Here is a 17,278-nt window from a genome sequence, read left to right on the forward strand (position 1 = left end):
AGGGCCCTTTTTGGTTGGGGAGCCCAGTTTCTGTGTTCGTTCATATTTTGTTCATGGGAAAAGTTGGGTTGTTAATATTACAGTGAAGGAGGTAGGAACCATTCCAAGGGACAAAAAATAATGCAATATAATGACTTAATGGTGGTGTCATTGAACATTAATGGCTTAAATAATGTCAAAAAAAGAAGTAAAGTTTTAACTAAATTTAGAAAAGAGAAGACGCAGGTTATTTTTCTACAGGAGACGCACTTATCACGAGAGGAGCATGACAAGTTTAAAAAGTTAGGTTACAGGAATTCATTTTCCAGCTCCTTTGGACAAAAACATAAGAGGGGTGTAATGATAATGATTTCTAACATGATAAAGTTTGAATTGATTAAAGAAATGGGGGATAAGGAAGGACGATATATTATGATAAAAGGGAAACTAGAAAACCAAGTTGTGACACTGTTTAACGTATATGCTCCTCCGGAAAGTAGAAAAACATTTTTTAAGAAAATATTTGACCTTATAAATTTGGAATCAGAGGGGACATTGATAATGGGAGGGGACTTTAATGTGGTATTGAATAACATGTTAGATTCAACAAGTGCCAAGGAAGGTAAAAGACAAATTACTAAGTATATGAATACCATGTTGTCAGAAATGGATATATTAGATGTATGGAGAGAACTTCACCCATTTGATCGGGACTATACCCACTATTCAGTCCCGCATGCAATGTATTCCAGAATTGACTATTTTCTGATGAATAAGGGCGATATATACAGAGTGAAGGAATGCAGGATAGGAGTAAGTGATGTGTCAGACCATAGTGGGGTGTACCTGAAAATCCATTTGAACAATAAGAGGAAAAATACAGTATGGAGACTAAATGAAGGTATTCTAAACAATAAGAGACTAGTCGAAGAATTTAAAGGGGAAATCATTCGATACAGGGAGGAAAATGATAACGGAGAAACAGACCCGATAATTTTATGGGATGCTCTGAAAGCAGTATTAAGAGGGAAGCTGATTTCATACACAGCATTCGCAAAAAAAGTTAGACTAGAAACATATCAGCAACAAATAGCAAAATTAAAAGAATTGGAACAACAGCATAAACAGACAAAAGACTCAAAGATGCTTAACCAGGTTAAAGAAGCTAGGAAAAAAATTGATTATATTCTGATGGAAGAGGTGGAAAGGAAAGCAAGGTTCATAAAACAAACTTACTATGAGGGAGGATCTAAAGCCACTAAAATCTTGGCTAGACGAATAAAAAAACAGCAAGGATTAAGTAATATACATAAAATAAGAGACCCAATAACTAATAAAAACTTATACGAACCAGAGGAAATAGAAAAGGTATTTGAGGAATATTACAGTAAGTTATACACACAACCTACCTCTGCGGGGGATTTGAGGGAGTTTTTAGACAAATTAGATCTGCCAGCAATAGGCTCAAAACAAAATGCAATGTTTACTTCAATAATAACAGTAGAAGAGATAGAAAAGGCAATTAGTCGGGCCAAATCAGGGAAATCACCGGGAGCTGATGGATTGGGGGCCTCCTTCTATAAAACCTTTAAACAGGAATTAATTCCATTATTGTATGACTCATTTAATTATACTCTCAGGACAGGCAAGATCCCTCCCTCATGGAAAGAGGCTATCATCTCCGTTACCCCAAAAGAAGGGAAAAACAAAGAATATTGTTGTAATTATAGACCTATATCGGTCTTAAATATAGACTACAAACTTTATACCTCCATCATAGCAAAGAGATTAGAGGAATTCATGCAGGATTTGATCGATGAGGATCTGACTGGTTTTATTAAAGAAAGGCAAACGCAAGACAACATAAGAAGGTGTTTACACGTCATAGAACATGTACAAAGGAAAGGAGAAAGTGCAATTTTGGTAAGTATAGATGCAGAAAAGGCTTTCGATAGCGTAAACTGGATATTTCTGTACAGGGTATTAAAAAAATTCGGATTTAATGAGGAATCTGTCAATTGTATTAGATCAATATATCAGGAACCAACGGCAAGGATAAAAATAAATGGTAATCTGACGAAACGATTTAGGGATAAAGGACATAGAAGTACGAAATTTAATAACACATAAAGGATTATTGGGCAAATTAAGTAATCATTTAGATCTAATAACTAAAACTACAATTGGAATATGGAACACAGTGGTTGAAAGATATAAGCTGGAAAAGGAGACGAAGATTTTGAGTTGGTTCGCAGATGATTCAAGGTTTATACCTGGTATTCATGATAAAGGGTTTAAGAAATGGAGGAATAAAGGCATCACAGCAATATATATAATGACTGAACAGGGCAAGTTGCAGAGTTTTGAAAGATTAAAGGAAAAATTTGGATTAGATGAACACGAGCGATTTCGATATTTACAAATAAGGGATTATTATGAAAAGGAGATAAAAACAGATACAACAAATGAAGTTATTGAGGTTTTTCAGAAAGCCTATGAGGGCAAAAAATGCAGGGTGATTTCAGCTCTATACAAAGGTTTGATGACATGTAGAAAGGTTTTCTCTTTGTATATCAAAGAAAAATGGGAAAAAGAGTTGAAGGAATAAATAACTGAAGAAGTATGGTTTGCTATTTGTAAAACGCAGTGCACGGCCACCAGCTCCAAGATCTGGAGAGAGTTCAATTGGAAAAATATGACTAGATTTTTTATTACTCCAAAAATTAGGAAGGAATTGTTATCTAACCAGCAGCCATGTTGGAGAGCATGTGGACACATGGATGTAGGTCACACACATATATTTTGGTCTTGCCAAAAGATAAAAGGATATTGGGAAATAATATGGCGAGGCCTTAAAAAAATAATTGGGTATGAGATACCCAAATCATGTAAGATATTTTATCTAGGAAATTTGACACAGGATATAGTACAAAAAGAGGACGAGTATCTACTTAAAATATTGTTATCGGCAAGCAAAAAGGCAATTACAAGACTATGGTATAAAGTGGACCCACCGACCGAGGAGCAGTGGCTGTGCATTGTGGAGGAGTTATTTGTTATGGAAAAATTGACACATAAATTGAGATTGCAGGAGACGCAATTTAATGAAAAATGGCAAAAATGGACTGAATACAGAAGCCAGGAAGAGGACACCACCATTACCACTGGACAATAAGGACTTTGAGAAAACTATAACTGTCTAATGAACTATTCAGGACACACCTTCTCACTGTAATTGTTCAAAGAAAATGTTAATGAAAAAAAAGTTATAAAAAAAAGAAAATAAGTACTGATTAAATGTGAAGCCTGAAAAGAAACCAGATCCAAAGCCAACACCTGGTAACAAACAAAACGGGTTACCCAGTAAGAGAGCAGAAAAGTGTTCGTCTTTTATACCTTCTCGCCGATCTCAGTCATATCTCCTCCAGGCAGTACTTCCAGGTCAGGAGTTAAGGCACAGGTTTCCAGAACACAGCGGTACTTCTGCTCATTGTAGGGCTTCCCGAACAGGATATTGTCCCGCAGGGTGGCGTTCTGTATCCAGGCCTGTTGGGGTACATACGCCACTGATCCCTGAGGAGAGGAGCAGCAGACAAATTGGCAACCAGCAACCCTTAATGTGTTTTGTTCCCAAAAAATAAATCTTATCCCTGATTTCTATGGCTGTCCTCATATTCCACAGAGAAAATGATCAGATTACATTTAAGACATTTAGAGATATAGTGTTGCGCAGTTTTTTCCATCCCTTTTTTAAGTGTCTGGTTTGTTTTGTCAATGACATTTGCATTTACTTGTGAAGCACTCTGCACTTTACAGACCCTTCTACCCCACTTGTGTGTTAACTTGTGCATACAGCGCTAAATAAACAAAGTCAAACTGACTGATTGATTCCCCTCTTTTTTCCATCTTTTGTTAACCCTTAGGCCTCGCTTTCATATTACACACTCGTATTGCTCTGCACACAAAATGAGCTTTTCAAAATCAAGCTGTAAAAAATATTAGACATTAATATTCTACTTTCATCAAGTAAATTTTTTAACCAAAATAAGTCCTAAGAATTGTAACCCTTTAAATGTAAGGATTTTGTCATTTTGCCACTATGTTTTTAGAAAACAAGGAAATATATTTTTTCAATATACAACATGCAAAGTAGATTTTTATTTTGATAATCACAGCCTAGGATATGTCAATGATTTGAAGCAAGATTGATTGTGACAGTGCACCTAGTGGAAATACCATGTTCTCCATATAACAAATATGGTCAAAAAAAAAAAAAAAACTCATCAGGTGCAAAATAGTAAAAATTACAAATTCCAAGGCAAAAGCCCAGAATGACACCAAGAAATAATACAATGCATGTTTTTATGCTTTGATAGCTGTGGGATCAAAAATTGCAGTTTGACTGGGTTTTAATTGTGCATTTTTTTTCACTTAACAGTCAGAACGTAATAATTTTATTTACACAGTGTGTTTTAGACTTATTGTAGGAGCTGAGCTGGAAATTCCAAGATGAAACAAAAAATAAACAATCTTGCCAAAATGTATGCCATATGCATGAACACAGCCAAAATTATCAAAAAATAAAGAATGAAAAGTACAGAAAATGTGCGAAACAGACCCTAAGGGTTAATGTATGTACACATGGTGCAGATGCTAAAATGCTTTGTAAAGCTGACCTGAACTGCAGAGTCAGGGGTTAACTCTCTGTGGGTTCATCACTAGGATTGACATTACACAACACTGATCCATTCTTAACATAAAACATTGATTAGTGCAGGTTTAAAGGTGGGTTAGGGGCAACAAAAAAGATAAAATAACCTGCTGCTTGCTTGTTTTTTTTTAAATATAGAACATGAAATGAAGTCCTACCCGAATAGAAACCTCTCCCTCCAGTTTCTCCACTTCACCGAGCAGCGCAGCGATCAGGGAAGACTTCCCACAGCCTACATGGCCCACCACTGCCAGCAGGGAGCCCTGCGGCACCATCACGTTAATACTGCAAACACACATTTAGAGTTATTAGTTATCATTAGTCTAAGGTATGACGACACAAAACCCATGACATGTGTAAACATATGGTGTGTGGATTTTCTTGTCATACTTGTGCAGGACAGGAGGATCCTCTTTCGCCCAGGTGAACTTCCCATTGACAACTGTGACTGAAAAATCTGCAAGAAAAGTTGTGCGTTTATTTTAAGCAGCTTTTAAACTGGTGAGTGAGATGTAGTCTGACAGGAGAAAAGACCGGAAAGCATTTACTAAATGTTAGTCATCCAAAAGCTCTTCAGGCTCTAAGTCACTAGGTGAAAGGTACAAGCCTTTTATCTAAACAGCCTATTGAGTTTGCACAATGGAATGATGACATGTATTGACAAAGCACATTTTGTTGAGCAAATGTGAACATTTAAGTCTATTAAAGGATTTGCTCTGGCATCAGAAGTGCAAAAAACTGACTGAAGCTGTGCAAGATATGAAATAAAGAAATATCCAGCTGTTTTAACCTTAAAGGAACACTTTAGTCACCAAAAAAATATTTGTACAATTAGTTTCTCACCCCGTATTACCTTGAATTTGTGGAGAAAACTTGTTTTTTGCATGTCTCCGCAGTTAACAAAGAATCCAAAAATTGAGAAAAATTTTAAAAATTGCAGTAAAATTGCAGTAAAAGGGGTTTGCATTTGATAATAGCAAAACTTTATAAAACATCTGTTTACAAACACAAATCATGTAGTATAATACAAGTCTCATTTATCCAGTCATATGTGCAGTACTTCCAAAAAAAAATGCATCTTCGCAGAAACCAAACCCAAGAGGATGCAGAAAGGTTTTCAATAGTGAGGTTTAAGCAAAAAAGGGCATGTGTTTGGGAAATACTGAGCATGAAACTGAAAAATGGAGACTTGGATTGTTCTGCATGAGCTTTTTGAGTTTGTTAACAGATATTTTGAAATACTTTTGCTGCTGTTGAACGTGGACCCCTATCACTTCAAATCAATCAAAAATTTTCTCGGTTTTTGGATTCTTCACTCAGCACAGAGGATTATGAGAAAGGATTTTTCAGATTCAGCATAAAATGTGAGCAAATTGTCTTTATTTCTTTTAAAAACACCGGAGGGCAAAGAGGAACAACAAGAAATGGCCCCAAAATTAGCAAGAAATTAGTAAGAAGTTACAAGAAAATTGCCACAGCCTATTGAGTTTACACAATGGAATGGTGACATGTAATGACTAAAGCACAATTTCTGTTGCCAACATGTAAATCTGTTGCAGCATTTGCAATGGCATCAGAAGTGCAAAAAACTGACTAAAGGTGGGAAAAGTGGGGGAAAAAAAGAAATAACCAGCTGTTTTAACCTTAAAGGAACACTTTAACTATAAAATTGACCATTTTCATATCAGTTACTCAGCCTGCGAAAACTTGAATTTCTGAAATAAAAACTTGCTTTCTTGCCTGCCTCTACAGTGAACGAAGAATCCAGAAAAAGAGAAAGAATTTTAAAAACTGCAGTAAAACAGGTTTACGTTTAACAACAGCAGAACTACATCAAAACAGCTGTTTACAAACTCTCACACAAACCATGCTGTATAATACCAGTCTCATTTATCCAGTCGTATTGTCAGCAACTGTTTCAGTAGTGAGGTTTAAGCAAAAATGAACACGTTTGGGAAATAATGAGCATATAACTGTAGAAAAAAAAGAGAAAAGAAGGATTGTTCTGCACAAGTTATTTTGAGTTTGTTAACAGATATTTTGATATAGTTTTGCTGTTGTTAAACATGGACCCCTATCATCATTAATCAAGAATTTTCTTCTTTCTGGATTCTTTGTTCAGCATAAAGGATTGTGAGACAATAGTGAGATTCAGCATAAAACGGGGACAAACTGTCTTGATTTCTTTCAAAAACATGGGAGGGCAGCGAGCAACTTACCAAGAACTGGCCCAAAAATTAGCAAGACATTAGTAAGAAGTTACAAGAAAATTCCCTGAAAATATGAAAAAAATGAATAAAAAGAAAAAAAGGTATAAAAAGAAGAGTTTTCTGTAATATAATTTTAAAAATATAATCAAAAGAATATAAATACAGTTTTCTGGGCATTATTCTTTAATTTTTTCATTGCTGTTTGAAGGACATTTCTTGCCAAGTTGCTCTTTTTGTTTGTCCTGTGTGTTTGAGAGAGATCAAGCCAATTTTCTCAGGTTTCAGTAAAATTGTTGTAACAGGCATCTCAATGAAGCACAACAAAACTGATGTTGTTAAAGCATTAATCAAAGGAGGAGTAGTATTTAATTTTACCTGTGGCTGTGTTCTTTCTGTCTACTGAATTTGGGTCCAGCTCATCATGACTCAGGAAACCTTGGATTCGATTCAGTGAGACACTGGCCTGCAACACAGAACAAACACTCAGGCACTCATTATAACCTTTAAACGAACACAACCAGAACAGGAAGGAGAAAAGACGAAAATGAAAAAACATTCTTACCTGCACTATGCTGCTGATGACTTGTGGAAGCATGTTGAGAGGAAACCTGAGGATGTTAAATAGTGAGAGCGACACAAAGGCCTTCTCCGCATCCAGGATGTTGTTCTCATCCACGGTCACATACACGGCAAACGTTGTCAAGGCAACCTGGAAAACACATGGACGAACAGGCCACTTAGATATCAAGGTTCATCAGTTTGCTGTAGAGATGTGCAGCCGTCAGTGCGTTGATGCTGCACACACTTGCTCATTAATCTGAGTCAAGCAGTGACTCAGCAAAAACCTAATTATCAACAGCTGGTGATATTCACCACAATACAGAGTCAGCAAAATTTATAATCACAGATATACGCTGACTTTTGTCTGGTGAAGTGTGTATTTATCTCATCATAAAACATATTTGACCACGAAATCAGTCAACCAAAAGCTTAATAAAATGCTGACATGTGATTTATAAAATACTAGTAAAAAGTACAAGAAAATTACATAAAAATGAGTAAAAAATAAAAATTAAAACAAAGAAAAGGGAAAAGCCTGGAAAAGTACTTAAAAAATTAAAACAATTCTGTAACATAATTTTAAATATGCAATTCTTTTAAAAAACACAGGAAGAAGGCAATGAGCAATAGAAAAAGACCCCCCCCCCCCAAAAATAAGGCAAAATTACCTAAAAAGTAGTGTAAAGAAAAAGAAAAAAGAAATGAAAACAAGGTTTTTTTGAAAAAAAAAAAAAAAGCTTTTCCCTAGCTTTTTAAAAATAATTGTAAATAATTGTCTATATTTACTAGATTTACAATCCTTAAAACATTTCTCACCAAGCTCCTCTTTGCCTATTCCCCCATGTTTCTGAAAGAAATCAATTTGCTCTAGGCTCAGAGGTGTAAATACTTGTGAAAGCCATCTGAAAGCAACACAAGAAAAGTGATGTTGCTTCAGGTTTCGAAGGTTATAAAAATCAACAGACCTCTTGGATCAGGTCATGCTGTTAGAGGTTATGTTTTGGGTCAGCAAACAGGTGGTCAGCTGATGACAAGTGGTGTGTTGTGTCGCTTGGGCATTCGCACTGAGTGTGTCCAGCTTTACTTTGCTTTAAATGATTCCTGATTCACGCTAACTGTGAGAATAATTAACCATCCTTTTTTGCCTGCATGTCATTTTGGTTAATGTTGCATAAAAGTTCCATAAAGTTAAAATTTATACGACATTCCTGTAAACCTGTGCAGCAAAGTCAAGGAGTTTCAAGCCAAACTACTACACCATGAGTTATACAAGCCCTAAATGTTCAGCATTTGGTTTGCACAAACTCATGCTGCTCTCAAATGCTGTCTTAAAGGGACAGTTCTCCCCAAAATCAAAAATACATATATTCCCTCTCATATAGTCTCTTAACTGTAGTGCTATTTATCTATTTAGATTGTTCTGAGTTGCTGAGTGTTGGAGATATCAACCATAGAGATGTCTGCCTTCTTTCCAATATAATGGAACGAGATGATCTATAATCCAATCCTGTCAGTGTCAAGAACAAACACTTGTGCTGGATGTAAATTGACAGTGTAAACATATCCCATTCCCCCTTTTTGTGTCACTTAGACACAAAAATATGGTCCAGGTTGAAAAAAAAAAAAAACTTGCTTATCAATGACCATAATGCCAAGATGTAACATTCTCATACTTGATGAACATTTTGGTGTGGGTACAGTAAATTCAGTTTCTAAACAAATTAACTCGTTTTCAACAGGTTTCTAAACTAGTTACAAAAAATCTCCTTCTTAATTTCTGACCACAAACTATGCATTCTTAACACTTGCTGGATTGGGTTTACTATACGGCTGTCAAGCATGACTTATGGGCTTATGCACTGCAGACTGCCTGGAGGAAACCTCTAACAAGACAACTGGCAAATAACAGTGCCAATACCCATGTTAGAAAATATCAAACATGAGGACAAAAGGGTACTCGTGAAGCCTGATTGAACATAACCCCTGTCCCACACAATGGATTAACCCTTAGGGACTGTTTGGTACACTTTCTGTGCTTTTCATTCTTTATTTTTTGATCATTTTGCTTGTGTTCATGCATATTGCATACATTTTGGCAAGATTGTGTATTTTTGTTTAATCTTAGAATTTCCAGCTCAGTCTAAAATACACTGTGTAAACAAAATTGTGACATTCATACTGTTAAGTGCAAAAAATGCACTATTGAAAACCCATTCACAGTGCAATTTTTGATCCCACAGCCATCAAAACATAAAAGCAAAAATCACTGTATTATTTCTGGGTGTAATTCTGGGCTTTTGCCCTGGAATTTGTCAATTTACTATTTTCCACCTGATGACATCATTTTATACCATATTTGACACATGTAGAAAATACATGCTATTTCCACTAGGTGCACTGTCACAATGAATGTTGCAGCTATCACTGACAAATCCTAGGCTGTGATAATAAAAGACATAAATAAATAAATTAGTTTACATATAGAAATAATTCATTTTTTGTGGGGGGTGTTTTCATCTAAAAACGTGACAAAAACCTGGCATTTAAAGGGTTAAAATTCTAAAAATTAATAAATATTTGCTATTGTATGATTAGGACTGATGCTGGTTAAAAAAAATAGGCCAATAAAAGTAGAAAATAACATTAATGTATAATATTTTTTAAAGCTTGATTTTCAAAAGTACAATTGTGGTTACGTATATAAGTTACGTATAAAAAGCCTGCTTGCAGATATGTGGACTGAGCCTACCAGGAATGGGGCGCTAGTCCAGGCCATGGTGGACAGCGCTCCAAGGTAGGCTGTCTTGCGCAGCACGTTGAGCTCTTTCTGCCGAATGGCCAGGACCTTTTCTTTGAAGGAGTTCTCCCAGGCGTACAGCTTTAGGACTTTAATGCCATTCAGGATCTCACTCATCAGCTTGATACGAGAGTCCTTATACTGCATCTGCTCCACCTAGGAGAGAAAGACGTTCTTTAGGAAGTTCTTTATCTGAGAATCAACAGACTAACTTGGCATCAACAATAAGGAAATGTCTGAAATGTCTTTGAAGTGCAAACTCCATGATTAATGTAAAACTGTGGAAAATAGCATAGTTCACACCTGCTTGTATTACAGTAAACTTTGCAAAGAATTCAGTGTATTTATTAGGAAGACAAAATTTTAAAACTTTTCCATGACTTTTCAAGGACCTGTGATAATTATTTTGTTCTTGTCCCACTTGCCTGGCCATTTTTAAAACAAGTCAGATTCAAATATCATTTTAGCTAGCTGGCACACATGCAGGGAGAGATGGGATATGGGGAGACAATGAATAAACCAGAAGGGTAAATAAAATGCTGTCACGCAACGATGCACGTAAGAGTTATGTTATGTCAATAGATTCAGAAAATATATTTTCCAGTATGTTACATTACATGTAAAGTTATCTATGCAAGAAGGCTGTAATGTTTTATTACACACAACAAAATTCAGTGACTTTCCCAAAACTTACCAGAATTTTTTACCCTTTTAAACGTAAATCGCTTTTATTGTGCTATATTCAGAAACCTTGCACAAGTATTTTGATTCTAGACCAAATTAGTGTGTTTCTTTGAAAAACATGGGGAAAAAGACAAGCAACATGAAAAGAAATGTCACACAAATTGAGGGAAATTAACAGATTTTTTTTTAACATTATCATCATCATTTTTAACACTATCAAACACTATCTGGCTTGAAGGCCAATGATAGTGTGATATACTGACTAATATCATTATTTCCAGGGATAGCTTCACAGTTTTTCTCTTGAAATTCGCAAAACAAACATTGTAATAACCCTCTTGAAATAATTCATCAAAAACAAAATTGACAGTTCATACCTGGTAGGCTCGTGTCTTCATGGCAATGACGGCATTAAAAGGGATCAGCATGATCATGACAGCCACCCCAGCCAGCACAGACGGACCCAGGTTCTGTTAAAAAACACAGCTAGTAAATCACTGCAAATATAATACATGTAAATACAGAGACTGAGACAAAGTCTGCTGTGTCACATGAATATGTGTACAAAATGTGGAGGGAAAAGCTTGTCATAACTTTGACATTATGTATGTACATTTGCCACAACTTGCCATCACATTTTCAAAACTTTTATTTCCCTACATTGCAATTTACATTTACTATTTATATTCTTAGAACCTGTCTTGTCGTCTCCGCTCTGTATAGAGTCTGTAGTTCAAAGTTTCACAAAATTTCTGTCACCTGACTGTTGGTCTCTGCCAAGTCATTCCTAGCTTCCCAGTTACGCTGAGAAGCACAGAATTTAATGTTTTTTACAAGGTCTGGTTAGTGTAAATGGTTTACTTTTGATAACATTTAAAATAAGTCATGCAGAATCCAGCTATCTATATTTTTTTTAGCTTAGATTTGGTAACATTTCCTGATGAAAGTATTCATCACATATTGTGTATTCAAGGACCATCTGAAATTTCAAATCCAGGGTTTCCCACACAGACATTTATCACTGGCAGCCCGCCACAGTTAAAACATGTGCTGCCACATTGATAATATTTTTCGAGCTGGCCCGTTCATTTGAAGCAATGTTGGAATATATACGTTTGGTTATTGATTTCACCACACTCTCGGAGTGCAGAGTGTGCTCTGGGAACAGACGGAGCAGCAGACCACCAGGCACAGTGAAACTTAACCATTCATGCACTGTGTCTAAAAGTCTGCAACTGCCGCTTCGCTCATCAGTCGGTCTGATCAGCTCTGACCGGATTGATAGAGCAATCATGCACCCTGTGACTCAAACTCTTTAAGCTGCTGCTGAGGAAAAAGACAACTCAAGACAAGTTCTTCCTGCGCTGCATTCACAGACCTGCAAAAATGTCTACATTTAGAGAGGGGACACAGAATTCTCAAAAAAAAATGCACACACATACACATGATAAAAAAAGGAAGTTTTCAACCCTCCATCATCTGCTTCTACCACACAAACAATTTAAATATGTGGGGGACCTGATATCTGACGATAATTTCTGCTTTTACACTTTCTGGCTCTGATAAATGGTGTAAATGTGGCGATTATTTTAAGAAAACATTCCTTTCAAACCGACCAGGCAGTTGTGGCGTTTAAAGTCAATGCAGTGCAGTGCAAGTGCAGGGAGCACTCTGCTGTTTTGGAAAAGTCATGGTGCCAAAATGTATGTTTAGTGCATGATTTTATTTTATTTTATTTTTCAGGTTTTTACATTTCTGAAACCCAGGATAGCAAAGGAATGACCCCCCCTTCTCTCCCTTTAAGTGGCTAGTACTAGATGCCTTCATTGGTAAGATTGGTTAGGTTTGGGCAAAAGGAGTGGGATTCCCAGGGCAAGAATGTCAGAGTAAGCCAATCAAAGGCAGAGTAAGGCAGAATAAGGCAGTTCATTCCCTCACTATCCCAGGACTAGCATATTCGCATCCAGTAACCCATGTATAATTTTTGCACGTACCTGCCATAGGAAATATAGTGCCAGCATAATCTGAAGAGGAGCAGACCACAACATGTTGAGGAATGTGGTGAGGTCCATGAACCTCTGTGCGTCCACAGACATCAGGTTGACTATCTCTCCGACCGTAGCTGAACGCTTGGCGGCATTGGTTATCACCAGTGCCTGAAGAACAATGATGGAGAGAAAAACTGTACTAAACACTGTAATACTTTTATTTTTCTGTGAAATATACTGTATCTCCTCTAAAATAAAATTTGTTATATGACTAGAATTTTGCTCATTTTAATGATAGAAGTGAAGTTTGTGCATTTATGCATAAAACTACAGTCAGAAAACTAAGCTATTAGAATTTTAGCGCACCTTCCTGTAGATGGCTCCTATGATGGCTGTGCGTACATTCATGCCGGTGACAAAACAGTACTGAAAGTGATGGTGGAGGATAAGAGTCTGCAGGAAGGCGGTGAAGAACATAAGGAAGGCCAGCGAGTAACCCCACCAATCAGGGACACCCTTCTGTTTGGTGAATGAGATAAGCATCCTATGAAAGTGAAGAAAAGAACAATACTTTCAGATTAAACACAACATAGAACTAATCTCTAAAGAGCTGATATTGGCACATTGCTATCTTCTTATGTAATCCCTCCTTTCCCTTCACATGACCTGTAAATATATATATATATATATACACACACACACACACACACACACACACACACACACACACACACACACACACACACACACACACACACACACACACACTTTCTATGCAAAATGTTAGCAAGAGTTTGCATAACCCCCCCACTTCTTGGTTAGAGTTTATGAAAATTTTGGCATTATAAAGAGTACTGTTTTAGCATCAGGCCAAGGGTGCAGTGTATAGCGACAATGTTATTCAGTTACGGTGATGGAAATTATTTTATTTGGACAATCAGAAGTCTGGAGGGCATTCAGTGCTTGTTTATTTACCTAAAAAGCAACTGGCTGCGTAAAGCTTTGATATGGACAATTTCTTCCATTGTTCTACTAATATTACGCCTCAGCTTCTTACACCTTGTACATCTGCCTCAGGCAGTCTACAGGAAAATGCTGTTAGGCTTTACATTGAAATAACAATATAATGTTAATGCCATGCAACTGTATGCGATCCAGTCAATGCTGCTTGAGCTGCTAAATAAACCAAACATTCCCCCTCAACTCACTCACCTATGCAGGCAACAAAAGCAGAAAAACTACACTTAAATTTTATATTTGTACACACTTCACACATTCACATTATACCTTATTTATAATTTTTAAATATTCAGATCCTAGTGCTTTTTGTTCTTCTTATTATTATACTTTTATTTTATATGTTTACATACTTTGTGCTGGTACTTATTTCTACTTCTAAAATTGTCTATGCTATTCTGAATTATAGCTAACCTATCAAGTTGTAAACATGCTAGTAAGCCTAATGTGACATGCGAGAGTAGGGTATGCCTTCTTGCCTGCTCAGGTGAGTTAGCTGATGAGTTATGTTTGGTTTATTTACTAGCTCAGGCAGCATACTAGTTAGCTTACCATGCTGGCTATCTTAGCATATTGCTTGTTGTTTGGTTTATTTGGTGGCTCCGGCAGAATTATAGCTAACCTCACATGTTGTTAGCATGCTAGTAAGCCTAATGAGACATGTGAGGGGGGCTTTGTTTTTTGCTTATGTGGCAGCGGTGACAAAGCCTGTTGCAGTAGGCTATTAACTAACCTCATGACCATAACTAAATGCATGCAGGAAAACTATGTGGTTAGCCAGCTCTGATACCTTATCTCTATGGAGAGATAAGGCTTTCACAGAACAGCTGCTATCACTAAATTTCCACCATGGCCCTGCAGCTTTAATTAAATATGCAGTATTTGACTTTGCATCCTGAACAAGGACACTATGCAGTTTGAATAAACACAGCTACCATAGTTTGAATAAAGCAAACAAGCATGCAAAAACATGCACATAACATTCAAAAAAAAAATCCTGAAAACAGTAACTGGGACCACTGGAACAATCATTGCTTGTTGAATGTTCCACTCTTGCAAATATGGTGTAGTAAAGAAAGCAGGCAGTAGTAACATGTGCCCTTTCTTTCTACCTGAGCAGCTGAGGGTTGACAAAGGTAATGACATCCTGTAGGAGTTTGTAGGCTGAGCCAATCAGAAAGTAGGGTCCAAAGGCTTTGAGGAGGGCTCGCAGGAAAGATGGCTGGTAGGGAGATGCTTTCTGATTTGACAGCAAAACCTCTACTTCCTCCGGGCTACTTTCACCTTCTCCTCCAATGTGGTTGGTGGTCAGCGGCGGGGCCTTGGAGTACACAGCCGGGCTGAACTGATGCTGTTCACTGGAGAATTTGTAGTTTAGGAGGTTATTTGATAGGAAAGAGACAGAGATGGAGATAAAAGAGCTATGTGAGGATGAGGAATTCTCATAGTAAGCAGTAAATAGTAAGTAAGTAAGTTAAAAAAATGTATACTGTCTGTCCAGATTGATTGTTACAAGGGGTTTCACTTATCAAGTAGGGCAGTATCTTACACCATTAGTTACACACTATAACAGCATACAACATAACTCAGTATGTTTATATGCACGGTATGTCCGGCTATAGTTATAGCTCAATTAGGCCATTTAATTGGTCCTTGTCCCAGTATACAAGCACCAGGGGAGATCTGATTTACTGACAGAAGTATGTCGACTCCACCACATTAGGTGGCAATATGCCCCCTTGCAATTTTCTATTGGACCGTCTTCGGTTGCACATACCAAACAAGTTAACAAGCAGCAAACAGGTTGAATGTAGAACAGTGAAAACATGGATAACTTTTCAACAATATACATAACGTGTATACTCTACACTTCACTTGGTACCTTCATCTTGTTTTGTGTTCTTCCCTTCTTCTTTTGTCTTTTAAGGCTTTCGTTGATGAATCAACGGGTACTATTGAACATGCACAGAATGCCTAGGCCAGTTCAGGTCCGGTTGAGGCGTAATACATGAAAGAGCAAATCGACCCCCAACAACATTACCTAGGTGTGTTAATCCGACTTTGAGAAAATTGACTTAGTACGACTTAATTTAGACTAAGATTTAGTCAGACTATCACAATAATTCCACTTTTTCTAACATCATTTTAATGCGTTGAATGGAAGGCCTTGTAGGTCATTAGAAGATAAATCTGCTCTGTATTTTACTGGCAGCTGGTGAAGTGAAATCAGGATTGAGGAGATCTTAGTTCCACGGCTAAATTTGCATTGGAAGCTGTTTGCACAGACAATCTCAAAAGCTGGCACAGTGATAGTGTGCGAATCATTGCGTTCATCCCAAATCCCCTTGGCTGCATTGATGTTTCCTTTACTAGCACTTTTTTAGACATCTTAGGCTACATTTACACCGCAGGCAAATTATGAGTTGTGTAATGTTTCTCATTACCTTTTTTCTGTGGTTTTTGTTGGAAGGGTGGTCTATGGTTTCAAAAGGTTAAACTGTGGATGAATTACACTGGTGCTCCAATTAATAACTATTTTCATTACCAAATATTGAACTAATTGTTTTAGCTTCTAATTATAACAGCAACAACACATTCCATACTTTATCAAATATGATAAGTTACTTAGGGGAGGGAGGATTTTTGCCGTGAAAAGATTTTACAATAGTGCAACAACAACAACAAAAAAAAGATGTTAAATGTTGTAGGGCGTCCCTCGTTTGTTCACAATAATGTTCAGAAAGATCTCAGAGAGACATAACGCAAGAAATGCTCCAAGTTTTCAGTGAAAGGAATGTTTTGCAAACACAAAATCTATTCTAATACCAGCTTAAAGCGCAGGAGTCGGATTCCAGCAGTGAACTCGCTGGCAGCTCCAGTGCAACGGGACAACTGCGATGGAATTCAGCTTAACACCAAACAGGTTTACAGACGACAAAGTGAAAAGGCCTAATTGAGCTTTTCCATATCGTTTTACAAGTTGTTCTCGGTGAGCAAGTACAATTAAAGTGTGACAGGAAAAGTGCGGCACAGAAAGAGGAAGCAGCCTGCTGGGTGTGTTTGTGCATGACATTCGTTTTCAATGCAGAAGCACAATGTAGGGCTAAATCCTGTTCTCAGTGACCAAGCATCTTAACTCGTTTCTCCGCTGTGAGATCACACTTAACCGTTTGAAACCTGAGCACATTGGCTTGATCTCTTTCTAAAACGTGGGACGAAGGCAATAAGCAATAAAAGAAGAAATGACCCAAAAATCAGCAAGAAGAGAGTAAAAAGTACAAGAAACTAACCTGAAAATCCGTTTCAAAAATTCAAAACAAAACAATGAAAT

General features: G+C 37.0%; 1 protein-coding gene across 2 annotated transcripts in view; it reads right to left on the reverse strand.

Moving 5' to 3' along the window:
* The window catches only part of abcc3 (ATP-binding cassette, sub-family C (CFTR/MRP), member 3), a 67,108-nt gene that overhangs the window by 17,911 nt on the left and 31,919 nt on the right, over positions 1-17,278 (reverse strand). For both annotated transcript variants that reach the window (XM_088070331.1, XM_088070332.1), the window contains exons 8-17: positions 15,060-15,305; positions 13,297-13,474; positions 12,937-13,098; positions 11,320-11,412; positions 10,211-10,414; positions 7,463-7,609; positions 7,276-7,363; positions 5,081-5,147; positions 4,849-4,975; positions 3,376-3,552 (exon numbers count right to left, since the gene is read on the reverse strand). In XM_088070331.1, coding sequence (XP_087926457.1) covers positions 3,376-3,552; positions 4,849-4,975; positions 5,081-5,147; positions 7,276-7,363; positions 7,463-7,609; positions 10,211-10,414; positions 11,320-11,412; positions 12,937-13,098; positions 13,297-13,474; positions 15,060-15,305 — 1,489 coding nt within the window. The remainder of the gene's footprint in view (positions 1-3,375; positions 3,553-4,848; positions 4,976-5,080; positions 5,148-7,275; positions 7,364-7,462; positions 7,610-10,210; positions 10,415-11,319; positions 11,413-12,936; positions 13,099-13,296; positions 13,475-15,059; positions 15,306-17,278) is intronic.

The sequence above is a fragment of the Plectropomus leopardus genome, chromosome 19 (assembly GCF_026936395.1).
Source record: "Plectropomus leopardus strain MGB_pleo_1.0 chromosome 19, ASM2693639v1, whole genome shotgun sequence".
NCBI classification, from domain to species: Eukaryota; Metazoa; Chordata; class Actinopteri; order Perciformes; family Serranidae; genus Plectropomus; species Plectropomus leopardus.